General features: G+C 37.7%; 1 protein-coding gene across 1 annotated transcript in view; it reads left to right on the top strand.

Annotated features, from left to right (window-relative positions):
• The first annotated feature begins 4,363 nt into the window (after positions 1-4,363).
• The window catches only part of DEUP1 (deuterosome assembly protein 1), a 46,967-nt gene continuing 27,325 nt past the window's right edge, over positions 4,364-24,005 (top strand). Inside the window, exons 1-5 of the mRNA XM_074901543.1 lie at positions 4,364-4,407; positions 13,239-13,410; positions 14,760-14,855; positions 20,159-20,293; positions 23,279-23,392. Coding sequence (XP_074757644.1) covers positions 4,364-4,407; positions 13,239-13,410; positions 14,760-14,855; positions 20,159-20,293; positions 23,279-23,392 — 561 coding nt within the window. The remainder of the gene's footprint in view (positions 4,408-13,238; positions 13,411-14,759; positions 14,856-20,158; positions 20,294-23,278; positions 23,393-24,005) is intronic.

Raw genomic sequence — 24,005 nt, 5'->3', positions numbered from 1 at the left:
CAGTGCTGAATACAGCAGGATAATCACCTCTTCTGACTGTCTGGTTATACCATGGTTGATGCACCCCAGGACGTGGTTTGCCCTCTTGGCTGCCAGAGCACTCTGCTGACTCACACTGACCCTGCTGCCGACCAGCACCCCGGATCCCTTTCTGTAGGGCTGCTCTCCAGACACTCCTCTCCCAGTTTGTACTTGTGCCTGGCGTTACTCTGTCCTAGGTGCAGAATCTGGCATGTCAACTTGTTAAATTTCATTCCATTAATCATTGTCCAGTGCTCCAATCTATCTAGAACCCTCTGCAAGGCATCTTCCTAGCTAATTCCCCTTGTTTTTACATGGGTATCAATGTAGTACCTTGTCTTGTTTGACATTTGGTCACACTCTGTTGTTTCCCTGCCCTGATCTACCTCCTTTTTTTCTGCAGAAATATGTTTATAGCTTTCCATTAATTTTAGTCTATAAGCCGATTTGAAAGTAGTTTACTTTTTCCGTGGCTATCATAATTTGTAATGCATGTGTAAAGCATGTTCTTTAAAGTCAACAAGTAAAAGTTTTATGTCTCATAAGACAGGCTCTAGTCAAGAGATGATGTGGATGAGTAAAAGCAAATAGAAAATGTCAACAATTTGATGAGGGATTTTTTTAATATAGTGAATGAGATATTTAAAGGCACATCAGGGAGTTAGAAACACAGCTCTGGCTAATGACAGTGGAATTGTCCTTCTCAAAAGCTTTGAAAATGTTAGTATGTAATTTATAATTATTTTTTTTTTAAAGTTTCCCCCCATGACAGATGGAAGTTAAATTTCTAAATAACTGATTACCACTGAGAGAGGATGAGACAGGAAGGAAATTAAAATATATGCACTGGGAATATGGCTGAAAAGTTCAGTTGCTGCAGATGAACAAGTGGAAATTTGCTGGCAGTTACATTAAAAATTATTTCTAGTACATAATACTTTAAATCATCCTAAATCTAAGTATTTAAAATAAATCATCCTAAATTTTGCTATTTAAAAAAATAATCTTAAAACTGTTTCAATTAGAAGAAATTATATTTGAAACATTTCAGGTATCAAAAATCGAATGTTTCCAATTTCTTCGTATTAATTCTATTACAGTAAGTAAATCATGAAGAAAAGTGTAATTACAGTGCAATAACAAAAATGTTTTCTGTGCTCTCAGCGCAGCAATAGGTCCTTCCTTCTCTCTTCGATAAGGGTTTGGCCACCTACCCTCAAGGCCAGCTTTGACATGGCACAGCCATAACTTGGGGTCAAAGCTGCTGGAAGACAGCCGCGAGATGCTGTGTTGGGTGCCTAGACCCTCAGCTCAGGAGCAGCATTTCGCTCAGGACCACGGTCCTGGGCCCTGTCTGAGCAAAGCTGTCGCTGAGCCTGTGCTCAGCATCACACCTCGCTGCTCCTAATTTTGCTGACTCGCCTTCCGGAATCACTTCAGATCTGCCCAACACCACGGGCTGCTCTGGCCATCCCTTGGCTGTGGCAGGCCCCAGTCACCGTCCCTGTCCCCACTCTGTGCTCTGGGTGGGCGTTGTGGGACTGCGCGGTGCTGGGGAGAGCATTGCCCTCAGCTCCCCGCTCGCCTGCTCTCGCCCAGCAGCTGCTCCTGATGCTGCCTGACAAACGCCTAAAGCGTTCCTGAGATTAAATACAACCATGAAAAAAGTGTAAAGCAAAAATACAAACAATTTTAGTAACCTTTAAGAAAACCGCAAAAGAAAATTGCAGTTATTTTCTAGAGTGAGCAGCAAACGTTATCAGGAACTTTCCTGAAACTCTGCATATAATTTTACTTTAATTTTTCATTTAAAAAAATATTTTTTGTAATTCATAGATTGAAACGACATTCCTGTTGACATGAAAACCATCTGCCTTAGCACAGAGATAGGAACCAAATGAAATAGATTATTCCTCAGAACTGATACCAAGAATGCAGTTCACTTGGCTAATTTATGTAAACAGTCCAAGTAAAGCAAATCGAACACTTGAAATTTAGTGTAAATAAATACATTATCAGCTCCAAAAAAGGTCAGTGCAATTTCAGGGCAATAAATACAAAGTAAATTGTACTGTCCTGGTAGAAAAATTCCCTGGTGTTTGAACAGGTCTATAAACTCTAAGTTTGGAAGCACAAATTATTACTGTAAGAAGTTGAAATAGCTGTGATTCTTGAAAGTGTTTTGTTGTTGAATAAGACAGACTGAAGTCCATAAAAAGTGTCATCCAAACCTAGGTCGTTTGCACAATAGTCTGAAAATCATTTGAAGCAATTTTACAAAAGCATAGCTAGTCATTCAGAAAGAAAAGGGTAATGTTCAGCCTTTTCATTATCTGGTAATAATAGCGTTTTATACAAAAAAAAAAAAAAAAAAAAAAAAGAGAAAAGAAAAAAGGAAACACCCTGCCTACTGATCTCTTAGATTATGTTAAAGCAAAAGTACGTGCTCTTTACCCCGGGTGATATTTCCTGAGGTGAAATTCACTCCAGCTCCTTTCAAGTCTACGGCGGCTCCTGGAGGGACGCGGGGCCCTGCAGAAGCCCCGAGTGACACGGGGCTGCCCGCTCCGCTCCCCCCGCGCACGGCAGCTCCCCCGCGCACGGCAGCTCCCCCCGCGCACGGCAGCTCCCCGCCGGCCCCGCGGGGGCAATTCGCGCCTCCTTCCCCCGGCGGACGGCGCCCGGAGCCCCCCGCCCCGCCGCCCTGCCCTCAGCTCGCCGGCAGCTCCCCACCGCCCCTCGGGCCACCGCCCCGGCCTCGCCCCCTGTCCCACCGCCTCGCCCCGGTGGCCGCCCCGCCCCGCAGCCCCCGGCCGCCGTCCCGCCTCGCCCTGCCGCCCTTGGCGTTACCGCGGCGACGGAGAAGCCGCCCGCAACCGTCCGCAACGGCCGGTGGGAGCGGCGGGCCGGGGCGGCGGCGGGCGGGAGCTAGGGCGGGAAGGGGGGCGCGGGTGGCCGGGATGCGGAGCTCCTGCCGCGGCCATAGCGACTCCGGGTGAGAAAGGAGCGGCGGGGCGAGCGCGGCAGGTAACGAGAGGGGAGGGGGCGGCCGCGGGGACCCGGCGGGTGCTGTGCCTGCCCCGCTCTTCTCGGGTGCCCGGCGCAGCCAGGGCTGCCCCGGTGCCAGTGTCACCGCAGGGCCGGTCTCCTGTGGAGCCAAGGGGGGTGGTCCCGTGGCAGTGTCACCTCAGGAGACGGTCCCTGCGGAGCCAGAGCCCCTGTGGCAGTGTCACCTCAGGAGAAGGTCCCCGTGGAGCCAGAGCCCCTGTGGCAGTGTCACCTCTGGAGACGGTCCCCGCGGAGCCAGAGCCCCTGTGGCAGTGTCACCTCAGGAGACGGTCCCCGCGGAGCCAGAGCCCCTGTGGCAGTGTCACCTCTGGAGACGGTCCCCGTGGAGCCAGAGCCCCTGTGGCAGTGTCACCTCAGGAGACGGTCCCCGTGGAGCCAGAACCCCTGTGGCAGTGTCACCTCAGGAGACGGTCCCCGTGGAGCCAGAGCCCCCGTGGCAGTGTCACCTCAGGAGACGGTCCCCGTGGAGCCAGAGCCCCTGTGGCAGTGTCACCTCAGGAGACGGTCCCCGTGGAGCCAGGGCTGCCGTGTCACTCCGCAGTGTCTGCACATCTGCACTGGTACCCGTGCCCTTGAGAGCCCCACTGCTCACCCCCACGAGGAATTAGGGCTGTTTCATGCCGCCCTGTCACCATGTCGTCATGTGGCTGGTACCTGTTCTGGCACGCAGCAAGCCTGCCCCACATCCCTGTGTCCTGCTGGGCTCACAGAACCGGGCTGGTCCCACCAACAGCCTTGTTCTGGTCTGCCTGCTGAGGTCCTTGAGGGCTGCGTGTCTCAGCGCTGCATCTGCCACGTAAGGGAGCAAAGAGTCAACAGGAGTCCAGCATTGTGTTTGAGAGCAATTACAGCCTAGGTGTGTGTTAATTAGGGGGTGTGAAGGTATGAGAAATGCAGCCATGGATCTATGACAAATTTAGGTTTATGTGTTTTCAAGTGTCTTGACAAATCATTGACACCACACAACAGAGAATGATCCAAACCAAACTTCTTGGAAATCCAGGGCTATCCTCAAGCTAGCACCACCTCTAGTATCTCAGTGCAAGAGCTGCTGACACTGAGCTGAGTTTACTCCAGAAGTTTTAATCTTGCCCATTCCAGCCTGTAATTAGAGCTACATTCGCCTGCCCCTGTTGTTTACAATGGGAGAATGTCAGAATTGAAAGCATAAAACTATCCGATATGCAATACTCGGCTGTATAAATGCACACTTTCAGGAATCTGAATTATTTGGGTTTTGTTGTTTCAACAGGTTAAAAGAACCATCAGTAATATGGAGCAGGACTTAGAAGTGTTTCAGGAACAAGCTGTCACTGAGTAAGTAATGACTTATTGTCTGGGCGTTGAATATATAATGTAATTGAGTTATGTGGGTTTATTGAAAATTTGAAACACAAAATATTAATGAATTTAGAGGCAAACGTGATTCTCAATTTCTGCTGTTGCTTCCATGCAAACTGGAGAGGTTACTGATAATTAAGACAACACATCTTGCTGCTTTAGCTAATCTACTGACAGTATTTACATTTAAAAATCTTCATAACATAAAAGGAGAAAAAAGAAAGCTATGTGGGGTTTTATTAAGGTATTAAGAAATGTTATTTTAGACTGTTTTAAAAAATAATTGAAGTTGCTAGGCTACAGCAGTATAAACTTACATATCTCAGCTCTTAAAACATTCAAAAATCTTTTTAAAAAAGGCTATTAATTGCTAACACCCAATTCTTATTTTGCAAAGGTAATAACCACAATTGTTCTTCCCAAGTATTAAGTGCACTTTTCATCACAACACAATTATCTTTTTTTGACATTATCCAAGTTTAGTTCTTTTAGTGTTAATCTAAAAAAACATTAGTACAGCACAAAAAGTTTCTAAAGAAGTGTGAACATGGGTAAGATTTGATGTAGGACCTCATCCCATCCACCCTGTTCAAGGAATATGGCAATGTAAAAAGTACTTTGCCATGTAATGCACTAAATAGAATATTTATCTATCATAATATATTAAATGTATTACCTGTTTTTCATAGAACAGTTTCATCATTATTACCAAGAAGCAGTCCAAGGTAATTTGATGCATATTAAGTGTAAAACTATTTCTTAAAATAACAGAAACATGTATATTCGATCATACCTAACTATGGCCCAGGGAAGTTTTAACAGGATTTGAAAGTGTGCTCTGTTGTATGAAGAATAATATGAGCGGCTTTCATGATATAAAAAATTGCTGCAGTAAAATATTATATTCTGAACAATCTGGCCTTTTTTTTCCTGGCTTTTTGTTAGTGATACGATTAGTAAATAAAGTCATATAAAAACTTGAATTTAAAAAAGAAATCAAAATATTGCTATTCTTTGTATACTATTTAACAAATCAGAAGCCTATCTCAAGAGTTCAGATCCTGCCTGGCCTTTGTTGTAATTGACATATGTGAAATTTAAGGCCATTACAGATGAATCTAGAGAGTGATTTGTCCCATCATAAACCAGGTATTTTTGGTAGCTATTTATTTCCATTAACTATACAAAGAATCTGGAAGAGTAGTTTAGAATACACATCCAACGACAGACATTCGTTCCAGTCTGTGCTGACAGTATTCCAGAGATAATGCAGATAGCTTTAAAATTTGGGAAGATGGCTGAATAACAGTGGTGGCAATCATGGCAATTACATCCCAGCTGCAAGAACCCATAAATCGCAAATTACCCATCCACAGATGTGTACGCTTCTGTATGGATGAAAATTGTTAAATAAATTTGTTGTAGTTAGTATAATGGAACTTCGGGATAGAAGATTCTAATGGATGATTGTATCAGAACTGTTGTATATATTTCCTATTTTAAAAGCAAGTTTTAAGAAGATAAAATGAGTTAATTGGCTCTAGAAGCCGTGTTAAGGATCAAAAACTAATGAATTACTATGTAAGATGGAAATCTTTGTTACCATTGTTCTGCATAGATTTTGCTTGTGTTTGCGTAAATATGGCCATTCATATTTTCCTATTTGTCAGCAAACCTGAGTAATAGGGGAAGAAGGCACAAAGCAGAGACTGACGGTATGAACCAGATCTTCTTAAAACGTCAGTTTCTAAATTGCAACTTTATTCTAAAGTGTATGGACAGTAATATTCTTTCTATGTCCATTAGAAAACAATCAAAAAAATACAGATCTGTGCAGAACTCCGAAGCAAAAGACAGATAAATAGAACTAGAAAGGTCTGACTAGTGAAAAAAAAAAATTGTGATAAAGGCCTCGAGTTGGTAAAACCTGTTATCTGGATTTTAAGTTGTAGAGATTTGTAAACATGTAGATTTTACATGAAGGTAGTTACTAATGACAGCAGAATATGAATCATCTCTATTTTCAACAATATAGATATGGAATATAAGAGCTTGCCTAAATCACTTTAAAAATTAGATAACTTTAAGTGTTTTGAGCTGTTTCAAAGTAAATGCAACCAAAAACCAATAGCTGCCACTTGCTTAAGTACAATTCATTACTTCCACATATGAATAATCCATTTGATGTATATATTCAGCAAACTGGGAATGTTTTTTTACCCATATGCATACTTCATTTTCTTTGAGTGTTTGTTTACCCGATGGCATATTAAACAAAAGATACCAGAGTTTTCTGCATTGCACATCCAGTGATCAAAATAAGTTCTCATGATCGTGATACCAGGTGATAGGTCATATTCTGGGGGGGGATAGTTAGCACACTTTTCAAAACACTGAATAGACTAAAATAATAGTTACAGCAGTTAGTAGTATCTATATGCTAGCAGGTGGGGATAACTTGACAAATACACCTTTATGCAGATGTTTGGAGTACCACAGCCATGATACAGAATAGTTCTGATAGTAGAACAGCAGCAGTAATCTACAGCTTCAGGTACAGCTTTCCTTTTTCAGCTGCAGGTATACTTGGAGGGTCTAGGTAAGGAATTAGACAGAGAAGGTGAAGATAGACTGAGAAGCTGTTTCAGAAGGGATTTTTCCTTCAACAGCTCCCTTTTCTATATTGGTGGTTCTAGGTCTAAGAAGCATGCAATAACTGTTGAGAGAAAATTTTCTAGCAACAGCTGGAGAACTTGCCTTGTGTGGGATGATCTGAAAGAGACAGGTGAAATTTAAGAGGGAAGGATGTCAGCCATGGTGGATCTGAAAGGGTAACCTGATGATCCAGGCTAGAGATTGCCTTTGCACTTGCAATGCTCCATGTGACACACAATAAAGTACCTGTTTCTGAAAGCTAAAATCAGATAGTCATTGCTGGTGGTTCACCAAAGTGTTGCCACCTGACATTGCATGAGGCTTCAAGCCACAGGTCCTTACAGCAGTACCAAAGAAAAGGTAGTCTTGATGCAGCTAGCACTTCCTTTTCTGTTTTTAAAATCCCATTTTATAGTCCACCCCGAGGGAAGCAAAGTTTACTGCATCTTTAATGCTATTTTGAGATGAGTTTCAGGCACTTGGGAGGGGGCTGGTTTTGTTTTGTGATATGTACATTGCAGTGTACTACTTGCTTGCACTTTGGTTATTATCATTCTGTGACTCATATTAAATTTTAAAATGGCATTGCTAACAGTTTTAACATTTAAAAGGCATTAAATTTATGTGAGTATTTAAAAAGCCTTTCCAAGCTTAACATCGATAATGTTAAATTTTCAAGCATTTGTTGATATAAAAATATTTTGAAGAATTTTTACTTTTTTAAAAAATGTTGTTTTAATTATTATATGTTAAATCTAACATATTTGCTACAATTTCCTGTAATAATCAAAACAAGGGATATGCACCATTAAGAACCAAAAATAAGATATTCAATTAACACATATCCATCCATCCAATAGATTACCTTTAAAGGTCCCTTCCAACCCAAACTATTCTGTGATTCTATGATTCTGTGTTAAGGAACTCTTTTTTCTTGGAGTGTAGTGCAATCAGAAGTTGAGCATGCAGGCTATGAAACACAGAGTGTGTGGGACCAGCACTTGACCCAGAGCACAGCCTACAGACAGGGGACTTCAGTATGTGTGCATGGACGCTGGGAGGACAGATGTTGGGAGGGTGGGCTGAGCAGCTGGGATGTGAAAGATTACCAGAAAAGAAAGGAAACATTTTTATGCTAGCATTTACACAAGGTGGTGGTATCAACTACCAGAAGTAAAAGCATCTGCTTCTATTAAGGCTTAGATTGCACAGTCATTTACAGTAGAGAAGCATGTTAGTTAGCTTACTGTTCTTCAGTGATGTGCTGGCAACACGCTCAGCAGTTGAAGGTTTACTGGCAATAGGGATATTACCTCTGAGTTCATAGCTCAGTCTGTGTTTGGTTAAGTGTGGCTCTGCTAGAGTTCCTAATTGCTTGGTGCGTTCTTGGTTGCAATGTCCCCCAAAAACATACACCAGACTGTAAGGTTTACGATACAAAAAGGCATTCTGTTCTAATTTGGGGAACTGAAATCCTCTTCAACACTTCCTAAGATGGCGCGGTTACAGGCATGCTGCTGTGCTTTTTATCACTAACCCTTTTGCAAGTTGCTGCTACATTATTCAGATGCTACACCATCTTTTGTATCTGTGTGACTGTCTCTATGGCAATTATTTAATAAAATAATAGCTATGCTCATTTTAAGGAAATAGCTATGCTCGTTTTAACAAGCCATCATGCTATAGAGATATTAGAATGGCTGCAAAATGATTAGTGACCATAAAGGCACTTTATGTGCATACAGATGCACACAGCAGTGTGTACCATCAGCAGTCAAAAGAATACATAGATTTTAAGTTTTTATAAATTACAGAACCAATTAAATTATAACCAGTGGCTATCACTTTTACTTTTGGGGAAAATGTCAGTGAGATGAATAGTATTATTAAAAGAAAAATGGAACATGTCATAACTCAAAACAATGTCCCAACATTCTTAGATTATTTTAAGTGAAGAACCTTGTTTATCAGAAGGCTAAATTTATTATGAAAAGTAATAGGTTATAATACATTTTTTTTGCATCGGTTTGGCTATCAGAATGGATAGTTAACGAATTTATGAAAGAACACAATTGCTGGCTTTATCAATGGAAATTCAATATAGGCTTGTAATCAAAATTTAAAAAAAAAAGAAACTTGAAAATTATTCAACAGTATGAGGAAATGGAAATTAAATGCAGATTGCGCTTCAGTTGTACAATGAATAGTCACTATAACATGAAAAAAGTGAAGAGAAAGCAGGTGTACTACAACAGTTTACTAACAGTGTAACTGGTTGAGATAAGGGAGAGTTGACAGTGGAGAAACAACACTGGTTTTATTTGTACCTTCATTTAGATATGGCAGTGGTTATACACATTAATCTCTAAATCGTTGCAGAGAGAAAATGCAGAAATCTTCACAATGATCAGATCATACCACTGAAAAGAGTAATTTGAAGATTTTAAATAAGAAAATTTTTTTCATGGCCAAGATAAGGTTGCAATGACTAAAGACGACACATTTCAATACATTCCAATATGTTATAAAGATAAGATAAAGGTACGTCTTCTACATAAAGTAATAAAACTGTATATTAGGGTAATTTATAGATAGGATCTCTTATTTAGGAAAAAAAGTAAAGCAATTAAAACTAGAACAGGAAGCAAGAAAGGTATTAAAAAAGCTCCAAAAAAATCAGTGGAAACGAAGTAGAACAGTTTATCAGCAGTTAACTCATATGAGAACAGGATATGCAGATAACATGCCACTAAAAAATTGTGTGGAAAGTAAATGTTTACAGAAAGTAAAATGAAAGGGATGCTACTCCTCAAAATTTTAAATATTCAACATATTGACAGAATCACAGAATCATTCAGGTTGGAAAAGACCCTTGGGATCATCGAGTCCAACCATCAGCCCTACTCTACAAAGTCCCCCCCTACACCATATCCCCCAACATCTCATCTAAACGACCCTTAAACTCATCCAGGGATGGTGACTCCACCACCTCCCTGGGCAGCCTATTCCACTGTCTGACCCCTCTTTTGGTGAAAAATTTTGTCCTAATGTCCAGTCTAAACCTCCCCTGTTGCAGATTAAAGCCATTCCTTCTTGTTCTATCCCTAAATACCTGTGAGAAGAGACCAGCACCAACCTCTCTACAGTGTCCTTTCAGGTAGTTGTAGAGAGTGATGAGGTCTCCCCTCAGCCTTCTCCTCCTCAAACTAAACAGTCCCAGATCCCTCAATCTCTCCTCACAGGGTTTGTTCTCCAGGCCCTTCACCAGCTTCGTTGCTCTCCTCTGCACTCGCTCCAGCACCTCGATATCTCCCTCGTACTGAGGTGCCCAAACCTGGACACAGCACTCCAGGTGTGGCCTCACCAGTACAGAGCACAGGGGGACAATCACCTCCCTACTTCTGCTGGTCACACTATTTCTAATACAAGCCAGGATGCCGTTGGCTTTCTTGGCCACCTGGGCACACTGCTGGCTCATGTTCCACTGGCTAAAAACAGTCAGTGAAAGGTTTTCCTTCACTTCAGTGAGATATATGCCTCTTTTGGTACTTAGTATAAAAATATCTACATCCAACATTCTATGAGCTCTGAACAGACAAAAAATGCTTAGAAGCTATGGTATTTTTGATTAAACTTCATGAAAAATGAAGTTGATTAAAATAATTTTATTTCAATAAATGACACAAAGCAAGCATTACAGTGGTAAGTCTGCTAAAGGCTTTAATAGAACATTCTGTCTTAACTAATTATGATCTCGTATCTCAAGTAAACTGAGATCAGATTGAAGTCTTTAATGATTGACAAAGATTTTTTTTGGTGATGTGTAATTATATTGATAGAAAACAGTCTGATTTTTATTTCCATATGACTCTATGAAAATTATATTTTATAAAACATTTATGGGCTCATGTACATATTTAAGCAATTTGTTCAATAGCTAATTCTTCTTTGTAACAGTCCAAAAGCAGCTCTGACTGTTAATGGAATAAAATTCCCTGTCTTTATTTTGTGGGGAGTAATTAGGCAGGAGTGTACATCGTCTCCTTTATCTTTTGTTCCAAATCCTAAAATCCTAGGTTAAGTGGATAAGAAGCAGTAAATCAGGAAAATAAAATGTTCAGGAACATTTCAATAAACAGTTATATGTTTGGGGTTTTTTTTTCTAACTGGGATGTTTCACTGAATGTTGAATAGATCCATGATTTCTAGAAAGATTCTTTTACATAAATCAGTGCAAATCTGAAATGACAGCTGTAAATTTACAGATTGAGAGAAGCTATCAGTTCATAAAACAATCAAGGTTAACTGGGCAATAAACTGTTCAAAATGCTTCAGGAAAAAATCTCATATAACCTAGAAGGACTATATAATTTTGATGTGAAATAGTAATTTCTACAAATACAGAATTTTAGAGTGCAGAAAGAATTATGTAATTTCTTGCATGAAAAAGTATCCAGAAACAAATTTTCTTTAATCTGTATCTTTCTTATTTCATTTTTTTTTTTACATTCGTCATCAAATGCAAAGTTGGAATGGCTATGGAATAAAGAAATCTCCATAGTAAAATTCTGCTGTATCTGCTAAGTGGTATACACCAGCTGATTTAAACATTGTTTGACACTGTCCAGACAAAGTTTCATTTTTAAAAATCAATATACTGCTCCTATGTAAGGGGCAGTATAAGAGGGCAACTTTAACTGCTTTCAATTTCTGGTAGCCCTTCTAATATACCATAAATTAACTATATATCGTTATTTTGTTACTTAGGACACATCATATTCCTAAAACAACAGTGTAAAACATTGTCTATTACTGACAATGAAGTTCTGGTGTAAGGGATGTATTCTAAATACAATCTCAGAAGTTTGGGAAAAAAATCTAATGTTTATGCTGCAGATATTGTGCAAATCTCTATGAAATCCAGCACATGGCCCCTGAAAGTCAAGATCTTTTTCAAAATGCACTGACTTCTGTGCTTCCTAGTAGAATTAAAGCTCACTTTTATGTCGTGGTTTGACCCCAGCCAGCAACTAACCACCATGCAGCTACTTGATCACTCCTCCCCCTGCCTAGGGGGATGCGGAGAATTGGAAAAAAAAAAAGTAAGACTTGTGGATTGAGATAAGTTTAATAAATAAACTAAAATATAACAATAATAATAAAAAATATAGTAGTAGTAATAATAGTAGTAACAGAAATGAAGATAATAAAAGAGAGATAAATAAAACCCAAGAAAAGAGAAGTGATGCACAATGCAATTGCTCATCACCTGCTGACAGATGCCTGAGCAGCGATCCGTGCCCCAGCCAACTCCCTCTCAGTTTTTATACTGTGCATGATGTTCTATGGTAGGGAATATCCCTTTGGCTAGTTTGCGTCAGCTGTCCTGGCCATGCCCCCTCCCAGCTCCTTGTGCATCTCCTTGCTGGCAGATTATGGAAAACTGAAAAATCCTTAATTTAGGATTAAATTAAGGATTAGCAACAACTAAAACATCAGTGTGTTATCAACACTATTCTTGTACTAAATCCAAAACACAACACTGTACCAGCCACTAGGAAGAAAATTAACTCTATCCCATCCAAAACTAGGACATTTTATACAAGTCACCTTGTTATTTAAGTCCACTTTCCACAAAGAGAATGAGAAAACAGGGTGTAAAAGTTGAAATAGCAATTAAGAATTGTGGCTTGCTTTCAAGCCAGCTCTTTAATAACTTCCTCCAGCAAACTCAGCTTCCATCATTATGAATTCTTAGTGGGAAGTCCTGTGCCCATAAGCAACTTAATATACGGCTTCTCCTGCTCTTGTCCACTGAGGTTTGGGCCTGGATACTTTCAGCTCAACTTATACTCATTTGACAGTTCACCCCTGAAAGTGTGAGAGAATATCAAACAGCATTTAAACTAGGCAAATAGTCTAGAGTATGCTAAATACTCTGATTTTTACTTCAGGCAAACTTAAGATAGATGAAGTGAAATTCCAGCTACGTTTGAAGGCATCATTTAGCTTTCCCATTTCTTTCTTTCTGATGTTGAAAAATGGTTATTGGCATCAGAATTAAAATAAAATCTTAGCAATGTAAATAAAAATTTGTTTTCTCCCTTACTCTTTATTTGAAAAAATAAATATCTCTGGTTTTATATTATTAGAGCTTCTCCATGTGAAGCTGAACTTCAGGAATTAGTGCATCAAATTGACATCATGGTAAATAGCAAGAAAGTCGAATGGGAAAGGAAGATGAAAGTTTTAGAAGCAAAAATGGATATCCAGAATCAAGAATTAGCAAGTGCCCAAAGCAAACTGGATCAAAAAGGTCAAGAGGTATTTAAGAATATCACGTTCTATACAGAAAGTATTTATTCTGGTAGTTAGTTAATAGTATGCTCTAAATGCTCTATAAGGAGACCTGTTCGTTCTATCATGTAAAAATACCAAACACCCTTTAAAGGTCACTAATTATCCTTAGTGTTTTGTTTTAAAGTGTGCTTCTGTTCTGAAAGTGATGGTAAAAATGTCATTGAAAGTCTCATATTTCTTCTTTTTCCCTAAGGTCTAAATCAAATATTCTCAGTTTAGCTGTAAAAAGATAATTTGATGCTTTTTCTAAATGCCAATACTTCTAGTTTCATCAGAAATTTTAAATGGAAATGTACAGTTCAAAAAGTTTCACAAAATTATTTCTTTGTAATTCCTGTTTATACCTGATTTTTATCATTTTACATGATATACTGTCTTTGTATGATAATTTGATTATTAATAGTGAAGATTCAAATCATATTACCACTTAGACGTGCTTATCAAACTGAAAGCCCCAGGGTACTTGATGTTGTCCGTGCTTCACAGTCTCGTCTGCTGAATAATCATTCAGAAGTATCAATAAATCCTAGCACAGTATTCAGTTCTAGTTCAAGACATCCTGTGAAGTTAGGTGTTTGCACACGGGCATCCTTGGTGTCTAAACTGACAGTGGGAGTTTGGAAAATTAAGTAATTCTCCCTAATGAGCAGTTAGGAACTTGTCTATAGTCACTGCAGTCAGAGGAGCCAAGAGAATAATTCAGCTAACCAGCCCTCAAAGCATGAACTTATTAGCCCATACAGAGAAGCTACCTGAAATATTTTAGCATATTCTACCTAGCTTCAGCTGCCTCTCCAGAAAAATATTGGTGTCATGTATACTTGTTGTCATATTCCTCAGATCTCTTTGAAACTCAGATAATTCACGATATCTTAAATGGTATTGTACTTAGGGAGCCAAAATGAATCTACAGTGTCTCCTGATAATATGTGCATAAGTAGCTGAAAGTCATTCATATGATTATATAAACCATTCAAGCAATGTTTTCACAATGGGGCACAACAGTTCATTTGTGTAGTTGGGTCAGAAAAGCTTTCATTAAATGGTCTTTCATGACAGACTCATACAGTATTATCATTAAATCATAATGTAAGCATACAACAAGATTCTTTACTATAAAATCCCTAACTTGATGTTGACACAGTCTGGGTTTGTGGTATCCGATTTTATTCTTGTTACTGAATGAATATATATCTTTAATATCTATCTTTTAAGTAACAGTCTTCTTTCGAAGTTTCAAATTACTATTCCAAAAATGACCTATTTTGGAACACTTCAGAAAAGGTAAATTTGAAGGCTTATTCTAACTGTAGGTGGGACTACTTCGACAGAAACTGGGAGACTTACAGAAAACTAAATATGAAATGGCTCAGAATTATGAAACTCAGCTTCAAGCACTGCAATCTCAAGTAAGAAAAATGTCAGTTTAATTATTTTATGATTGCCTTGTGAAGAGCTTATACATGCCTAGTGGTATAGATGTACCTTTATGGATTTGGGAAAGCTGGATCGTGCCATACAAATGATTATGACTACAGCTTCCTACAAGTCTCCATTACCATTTCTGTACTGACATGTCCAAACTATTTGGGTGGATCTTGGTGTGATTGTGACATCTGTTATGAAGACAGATAATTGATTTCCTGACTTTGGACTAATAAACTAAAACCTTGGCAAATTAATAAAATAAATAATGAGATTCATGCTAATAAGACTGCATATTAGGAATTTTAAGACTTAAAACTGTTTTTATCATGTCTTTGCTATATTTTTTTCTGGTTTTAGTTTGCCTGATTTACAGGGATTATTAAAGTGATCTGATAGCTTTCCATAAGGTATATACTCTAGTATAAAACTAGAGTAACCCAGATTATTGACCTTGGGAATTTGTTTTGGCTCTGTTTATTACAGAATGTGTTTACAGCCCAGAAAGCCAGTTGTATCCTGGGCTGCATAAAAAGAAACATTGCCCGCAGGTCGAGGGAGATGATTCTCCCCTTGTACTCTGCTCTGGTGAGACCCCACCTGGAGTACCGCATCCAGCTCTGGGGCCCCCAGCACAAGAAAGACACAGACCTGTTAAAACGGGTGAAGAGGAGAGCCATGAAGGTGATCAGGGGGCTGGAGCACCTGTGCTGTAAAGAAAGGCTGAGAGAGTTGGGGTTGTTCAGTCTGAAGAAGATGCTCTGGGGAGACCTTACTGCAGCCTTTCAGTACTTAAAGGGGGCTTATGAGAAGAATGAGGAGGGACTTTTTACTAGGGCCTGTAGTAACAGGAGAAAGGGCAAGGATTTTAAACTGAGAGTAGATTGAGACTGGAGATGAGGAAGAATTAGTGAGGCAGTGGCACAGGTTGCCTAGAGAAGTTGTGAATGCCTCATCAGTAGAAGCAGTCAAGGCCAGGTTGGACGGGGCTTTGAGCAACCTGATCTAGTGGAAGGTGTCCCTGCCCATGGCAGGGCGATTGAACTAGATGATTTTTAAAGGTCCCTTCCAACCAACAATATTCTATGGTTCTATGATTCTATTTTGCTGTGTTTGCTCTCTGCCTGTATTTTTGTTTCTTCATTATTTTCCACTTCAATCATGAATCTAAATTCTTAGCAAACTTCAGTCTATTCTGTTTCTCAGATTTTAACAAGCTAACGTACATAATTCTACATTGTTTTTCCTGCTTTTCTGCTGTTTCCTTCACTGGATTCTCCTACTGGAGATTGAATGTTATAATTAAAAATTCCCAATCACACATCATAGAATCATCTTGGATTGCATCAATTGGATATAATTATTTTCATTTAGAGATGATAACACCACCCAAATCTGTCAAATGAATAAATGCGTAACTTAATTTTAAGGTTATGTTGTCTTTAATAATTTTTTTTTATATATGAGAATTGATTTGGCAAACAGTTCTGTAAGTAAGTAGAGAATGTTTTGGGTTGTTTTGGTTGTTATTTAATTAACACTTTTAATCATTTGAGAAAGTAGCTAGAAAAAAGCTATTTTGTAATTTACACAAATTACAGAAAGTGAAACAGCATCTTAGCATTATTGAGAAGGTAAACATCATACAATGAAAAATGGTGTGACTTTTTACATATAGGTTGTAAGGTACCTTTAGCTATGCAGAACTATCCCCCAAAATATAGCAGATCTCTTTTCTCATCCTTTTTCACATTTGCTGCAATATTTTTCTCTTTTTTTTTTTTTTTTTATCACGTGCTGAAAATGACTGGGTTTATGTTACATGTTGTTGCTAAGATCTTCACTGAAATGGACCTTTCTGAAATGAAACTCCAGATCAAAATCTCTGTGAAGATTTTGATTTTGAACTTGTTAATTGCCCTCAAGTCCTTTCCATGGTCAAACACAATCCGTTCTCTCTTTGTGTTTTTTTAAAGGATCTGACACTTCCTAACCTACAAGCTTCTCTCTGTAAACTTGATTATAATTCTTACCAAGCTTCTCCTTTTTAGTTATCACTCAGACCACCTAACCTTTCTTTCCATTTCCTGGTTGCTTCTTCTTTTATCTTTATGCAAGAAGTTTGGATTTCTACCTCTTAAGAATATACATCACTTTCTCAATCTATGCTTCCAAACATTCCCTTCTCTCCCAGTTATTCTGTTTATTTTACCAAAGGTTCCAGCATTGATGCTGTCTGCATTTTATTTTCTAATTCCTATTCTTCTCACTAACAATACTTCTTCATGAAATACTCATCCAGTACACACTGACTGAAGACATAAACTGTTAAGTGCCTAAGTTAGGAGGCCTGCCTAGATTCTCTATGAGATAAACAGAAAGTTTGCCTGTCAGAACAATTCCAAGCACCTATGCTAGACAGTAGGACTATCCCACTCTGCTCCTTTACCTTTTACTACGTCTCCTTACTGAGTTTCTTCCTAAAATTGCAGTGCTGCATTGTTTACAACAGCATGACTTTAAAGTCCCCAATTCCTAGCTGCACAAACTTGTATCTAAAATACAGAGCTTCCTTGACAGTATTAATCTTTGCCTGCTCTCCTTTGTCTCCCTTCTTTTGGTTCTTATTCTCACTTGAAAGTTATACCTCCTTCTACACTGTATAATCTTAAGAGCTAAAATATAGTTTTCCGCAAATGGTGTGTTAGAATTTACCAATAGCATTGTGTCTTTCTCTGCAGATGTATTCTTAAAAACCCTCCCAGTTTTTGTTCCTTCCTAATCTTGGTAGAAAGAATCACTTTTTCCTGCTCACAGAATGCTAGGCTATTCAGAACAAATGTCTCTCTGATAATACTGCTTCTGTGGTCCTCTGTGCTTTTTACCCTTGCTACTGATAAAAGCAGCTGTTTAATGAGCAACATTCCCACTGAATTGATTGTGTGCATGTTGAATGCAGTAAAACCTGTACTTTCCTTATATTAGGGAAATAATTCCTGGTATGTAACTTGAAACTCTTAGGCCACACTGCTGCACTCAGTCAAATGTACATTTTGTCATGATTAAATAGAAAAAAACTTTAACAGGTTCATCTTCATTACTTTTTTCCTTCATTTTTTCCTATATTAATGTTTAGTAGTTATTCTCATTTTGAAAATGACAGAAATCCCTCAGCAGAAGAACAAGAATCCATTCTTGCTCTAAGCACTTTAGCAACTAATTGCCTCACTTAGACATTTAAAAGCTAGATGACTACTTCTAAGCTACCTCAGGCTCCCTTTAGAGTCAATGGAGGGAAATGGACAATCCTAGAATATAATTCATGTCAGTGGATGACGAGAATTTACGATAGCTGAAATGACTAAGCATTTGGAGGCAGATTTTTCTGATGCAGAGTAGCTCAGGTTTGGATGTCTAATTTTCAGAAACCTAAACTTAGATGAATTCTACCCAGAACTCACTTGTACAACATGCAAAGAGAACTTAGACCTTATTTTTAAAGCAAATATCTAACATTAAATGGAAGGATTCTTGGCTTTTTGTCTAGTTCCCAGTCGTGATAACATCCAGACTATAATCTGTCTGAAATATTCTACCTTCATTAAATAAATCTAATATTCAAACTAAATTTTCTCATTTTGGCCATTCAGTTCCTGTTTTGCTGAAGTGTTGGATCCTGTATTTCCTAGCCTTTTTAGCATGAACAGTCTAATACCTGTCTTCACCTGAGTTCTTCCCAGAGAGTTCACTTATGCCATAATATGTGCAAGAGCAAAACTCCTGTTAGTGAAAAAGGATATCTTTCTTCCAAAAGCAATGACATCCATGTTGCTTGAGCCTGGATACTCTGACCCATTTTAGATATTTTATCTTAACCGTGTTCTCTGGCAAGGTCAATTTCAAATATAGGCAGCTTCTCTGCAAGACTTTTGATTTTGTTTTGAAGGTGATATCTTAGCTCTGTAAGTCCATGTTATGAGATTTCTAGTCAAAAATTCCAAGTTGGTCAAATCTATCCCTGGACCTCCCCATTTCATGAAACTTTCTAGTCTAGGACAATATATCTTCTGGTCATCTCTTCAATCTTTTTTTGGTGTTCCATATTATGAGTTTCCAAAATAATCTCTAATGTCTCTAGGAATTTTACAGATGATTTTTTAACTCTAGTACCCGTTCTATATCTTTTCTGGACTTCTTTGGCCATCTTTTTTATCTGCTCATTCCAGGTTGGTTCAATAGGATTCCATTCTATTTCCAATTACTTCCTTGGAAGTAATTTATCTTCCAGATAGTAGTTCACCTGAGCAGTAATATGAGCTTTTATGGATTTTGTCTGGTTAGACAGAGGACTTCATGTTAGAGTCAGAATTTTTAAAGTCATGTATACCTGAATTTAAAGGAAAAAACAAGATACATGATCAGTATTCATAGCTGTGAGCTTCTGTTCTACTCAACACTCTTTGCAATGTTTTTTCACTAGGCTTCCTACAAGACCATATTTTTAATGTTTCCTTTGTCAATATCCTTGGTTTTCCTTTTTTTTTTTCAAAACCAGATGTACATATCTCTACCAAACAATGCCAGTTTGCTGTATCAAACTTGCTAATGGCCACTAGCCCCTTTGCTTGTGTAATACATCTAACTGTTGATCAGATCGGCCATCTTTCTGAAGAGGCTGGTACCTTCTGAAGAGGCTAGTACTTATACTGATACCTTCCCTTCTCTGCCTCTGACTCCTTTGTCTCTGACTCTTAAGCCATACTTTCATGGTAAGATCAATAGCAGAACAGTATTTAGTGTATAATTCTCACAGACACTCTTTGGTACTTAATGATTCCAGAAGAATGCAGACATGACACCCATGACATTTCAACAGTTTTCATAATAAAAAAGAAACATGCAAGTTTAAAATATGTTAATGATAATCCTTCATTCTGCCTAGTGAAGCACCCTTTAAAAATGTCAACACAAGATGGCAGTAAACAAGTATAGAACATTTCATATAAATATTGTAGAAGAAATGCCACTATGAGTAATGGTGCTGTGAAGAACTTCAGCAGAATTAAGTAACTGTTAGATGAACCCATTTGAAGAGTTAGTTAACATTTAGATGAAAGCTTAGTCGTGTTCATCTCTAATAAATTAACTTTATTCATTGATTCTTTGTTACATTGATTAAACATTTAGAATGCTGAAGCTCCAGTTGGCAATTTTAGTTTAAAGAAAATTTTGGCCACATGATCATCCTTGATAGATTCTGTATGTTCAACTCTGCTTTCATTTTTAGTTTTCAAAGTTGACACATATTTATGAAAAGCTACAGTCAAACCAGTTAAAACAAAAAAAGGTTGAAAGTAGAGAAAAATGTGAGGAAAGCCTAGAGATACCATCTGAACTGAGCAATTTATACAAGAAACTGAAGGTAAGAATACTTTGTTATTATATTCTATTTTAATATGCCTTTAGAACTAATTTGTGGTTTACAGTTGTGAACTTTAATTTCTTGATAATTCTAGAAAAATAATATAATTTTGTTGCTCTGGTAAGAAAAGGTGCATAGTTTAAAATTCAGGTTTTGCTATTTTAACCAAGTTTTATTAGTGTTTTTAGTGGTTTTATGAGGTAATAGTGATAACTATCTGCATAAGTGTAACTATAAATAAATTTTACTTTTTTCCTGAATAATATATGTGTACTGGACAATATAATCTCTTGAGGCATGAGGTCTTTTACATATGCAGGATACTGTCACATAATACCTACCATTAATTCAAGTTTTATAGACCTCAGGACAACTTTGTCCATGTAAGGCTAGATAGAAAAATTATTTTGGATTGGAAAACTGCTTGTTACACAACTGCTTGTTACAAACCACTTGTGAGCATGTGCCTCAGGCAATCCACAACCCTCACCTCAGTGCCTAGTTTCCCTAGGTAATGCATAAAGAAGTATTAGGCACTTAAATATACATTCCACAGAATCCAGTTTGTGAGATGCTGAGGACAGGATTTGGTCATATTCCCCATCCCTCTGGACACAGAACAGTTTCTAGCTGACTTATTCTTGGATGCAGGAAGATACTGATCTCTGGTCATAATTCCCTAGCCTTGACTTCTCAAAGTTAGAAGTTACTTTATGATCTGTGGACTAATCAAATATTTATTGGGCCAGCAGGAGAGTTAGCCAGCACAGAGAACTGGCATACAGAGTGTGCCTCCAAGTGGTGGCTTCTCCCCAAATACTCTTCTGGCTACATTCGCTGGTGCAGAAACTGATAACCAGTCTCATTTCTTATAACTGAGCAATATAATCTCTAGCTGTGCTATTTTTTTGCTGCTGCTTTTTTACTTATTGAATAAATTTGCTGGTGTCCTGTGCAAAGTTACACAACTTCAAAAGGAAGAATTCCAGGGCCTGTTGAAAAATAACATTTGTTTGTTAGGTAGAAAATTAACATGGGAATATTCCGGTTTAGATACTGTCTGGAAAGATTGTTAAACTGAGTCTTCCACATATGGGGAGAACAGTCTAACCACTACTCTGATTAGGTGTAGGAGGATCACAAAAGAAATTTACATTTTCTCTGGCCATCCTTTGTAGAGAGCATAATAGTGTGTGCTTCAAGCATTTACTAAACTGTGTCCTGTAGAGAAAGTAAGCAGAGGAAGACCAGTTGAAAATGTGAGGTAGTTGCCTAGCTGTTAAACATTGTGAAGACTTACAGGCTTATAACAAGATTTATGTAGATTTACATAGATTTATGACATAGATGATTTAGGCACTTTGAGAACTTTACAATCAAAAAATTAAGATCTAGTAGATTTTAAGTACTTTCATACTTAAGCTGCAATCAAGCAAGGTTTTAGGATCTTTATTTTGGACTTGCCTATCTTCTATATTATTCTGTAAGATACAAGACTTAACTTCTGTGACCTTCAGGTGACTGCACCTACATAACAGGACACATCCTAGACACATCCTAGCTCTAGATAATGTTTCTTGTCTCTTCCACATGGAAGAGTCCTTACCATCAGAAAAGCTGCTACACTTTGGACTACAGCATAGCTGCCAACATCTGCTACTACAAGAATAATAAATGAGTTCTACATCTATCGTTGACTAAATATATCACTACTGTGAAACTGTCTGATCCAGCTAATTTGAGAATGACCTTATTCGAGATTAAAATGTGAAAATAATGTAACACAATGCTATAATTTGATTAATTATGCAGCATGAAAAATGAGTGCTTGGAATATATTCAGCAAATTCTAGTATTCAGGAAATAATTACTTGTGTTGAAAATCCACTAAGCTCAGCATTGCTTTAGTAAGGCCTTGAACCTGTAGTCCTCATTAAGTAGTCTGAAACTCCATTTGTATCACATTTTGTAAAGTGGGAAGATGTTTATTGTTTAAAATACCAAAGCAGATATTAGGAAAGCTGTAAGAGAAGATTTGTATTAAATCTATATTAGAAAGCATTTGATTTTGTTTTAGTAGTAAATAAAATCACGGTTTTTAGAATTTGGGGGATACACTAGTCTAGGATAATTATAAAAAGCATTTATTTTTTAGGAACCAACATTTCCATTGTGAAAAAGGAAATTCTCGTAACAGCTTATAAGCATTATATTTTTAACTGTATAAAACAGTATACTGTTATTTTGCTAATCCTTCAAACTAAAAGAGCAACAACTGTAGTAACGAGTTCTCCTACTTATTCTGTGGGATACTGCCTTTCAAGTCTAGTTGCGAACATATGAGATCTAGTGTGATTTAAGAGCAAATTAAGATACACCGTAAATGGGAATATAAGGGCAAATAAAAAAACAGATAAATTGATACAATAGAATTTGTTAAACAAGTTTTTGTTTAAACCAGGTGAACTCAGAACCAGAAGCAGCAACTGTAAAAAAAAGTAGAAGTAAAATTTATTCGCAGTAGCTGCTGTTGCATTTGTTAAAAAAAGAAGGAAAAAGCAGGCACTCAAAACAGTTGTCTGAATATTAAGGGTTTGATTCCCTGCTGATTACTCTACTTGACACTGATACAGCTTTAAAGTCACAGGAACTACGCTCCAGTAGATGGGTGCTTTGTAGTCATAACTCTAAGATCTTCAGCAGTGGAAGTGACTTAAAATATTTTATCATTTTTATTCAATGATAATGTTTACCACCCATTTTTTTCAGATCATCAGGCCTTAAGACTGAATTTTTTCTGTTGAGGATGACTGGATGGTTGGTTTATATCATTGTTCTTTTTTTCTTCTTTCCAGAATTGGGGAAAGATTATGTATTCATTAAAAATTAGATTTTTCTTAGAATTATACCAATTACAAAGTTATTTAGATTAAGGAAAAAAGTTATTTTCCCTGTGTTTACTGGCCTTGTTTTGCTGCCTTTCAGGAATTTAAGGCAAAATCAAGAGAATGGGATAAGAAGGGGACAATCTGCCAAAATTATCCTGTTTATTTGGATGCTCAACAAAAATTATTGGCTGAGAAATGTAATTTATTTCAGGTAAAATTCCTATCATCCTGTTTTAGGAAGAAAAGCTGTTAGCCCAGCTAGAGTTATTTTAATTTAATTTTAAAAATCTGAACACCACTAAGCTTATAGTGAATCTGCCAATACATGGATATATTGGTAGTGAGTACATTGCTTTAGGTAAGGCAGACCCATACTGAAAGATCTAATGATGCATATACTTATTTTCTTTTTCTTATGAAAGTGAGAAACTGAGTAAGTATCATGATGAAAATTACAATATTTCTGATTTTAAAAAACCTGCAAAAAACAGTACATGTTCCTTTTTACTTTTTAAGTATACTGTGGAGATACTTTTATCTTCTGTGCTATTTACTAATATGCAATTAATTGTAATGACAAGTTATTGCAAAGTATCTCATCAAGTAAGTAGTACCTGCCATTATATTTGAAGATCATAAATATACATTCATATAATTTATGCAGAAAAATGAATTTCTATATGCTACTCCAAAATCACACTTGGAGTTGTTTGTTGGATCACTTATTTTTTATCATATTTTTCAGCTTTCAAGTTACCATTCAGTCCTTGGTTGACTTTGTCATTCTGTTTTACTTGCCAATTTGCTTATTACTTTTTTTATAT

The sequence above is a fragment of the Athene noctua genome, chromosome 1, assembly GCF_965140245.1.
Source record: "Athene noctua chromosome 1, bAthNoc1.hap1.1, whole genome shotgun sequence".
NCBI lineage: Eukaryota > Metazoa > Chordata > Aves > Strigiformes > Strigidae > Athene > Athene noctua.
This window is presented reverse-complemented; position numbering and strand designations above follow the sequence as displayed.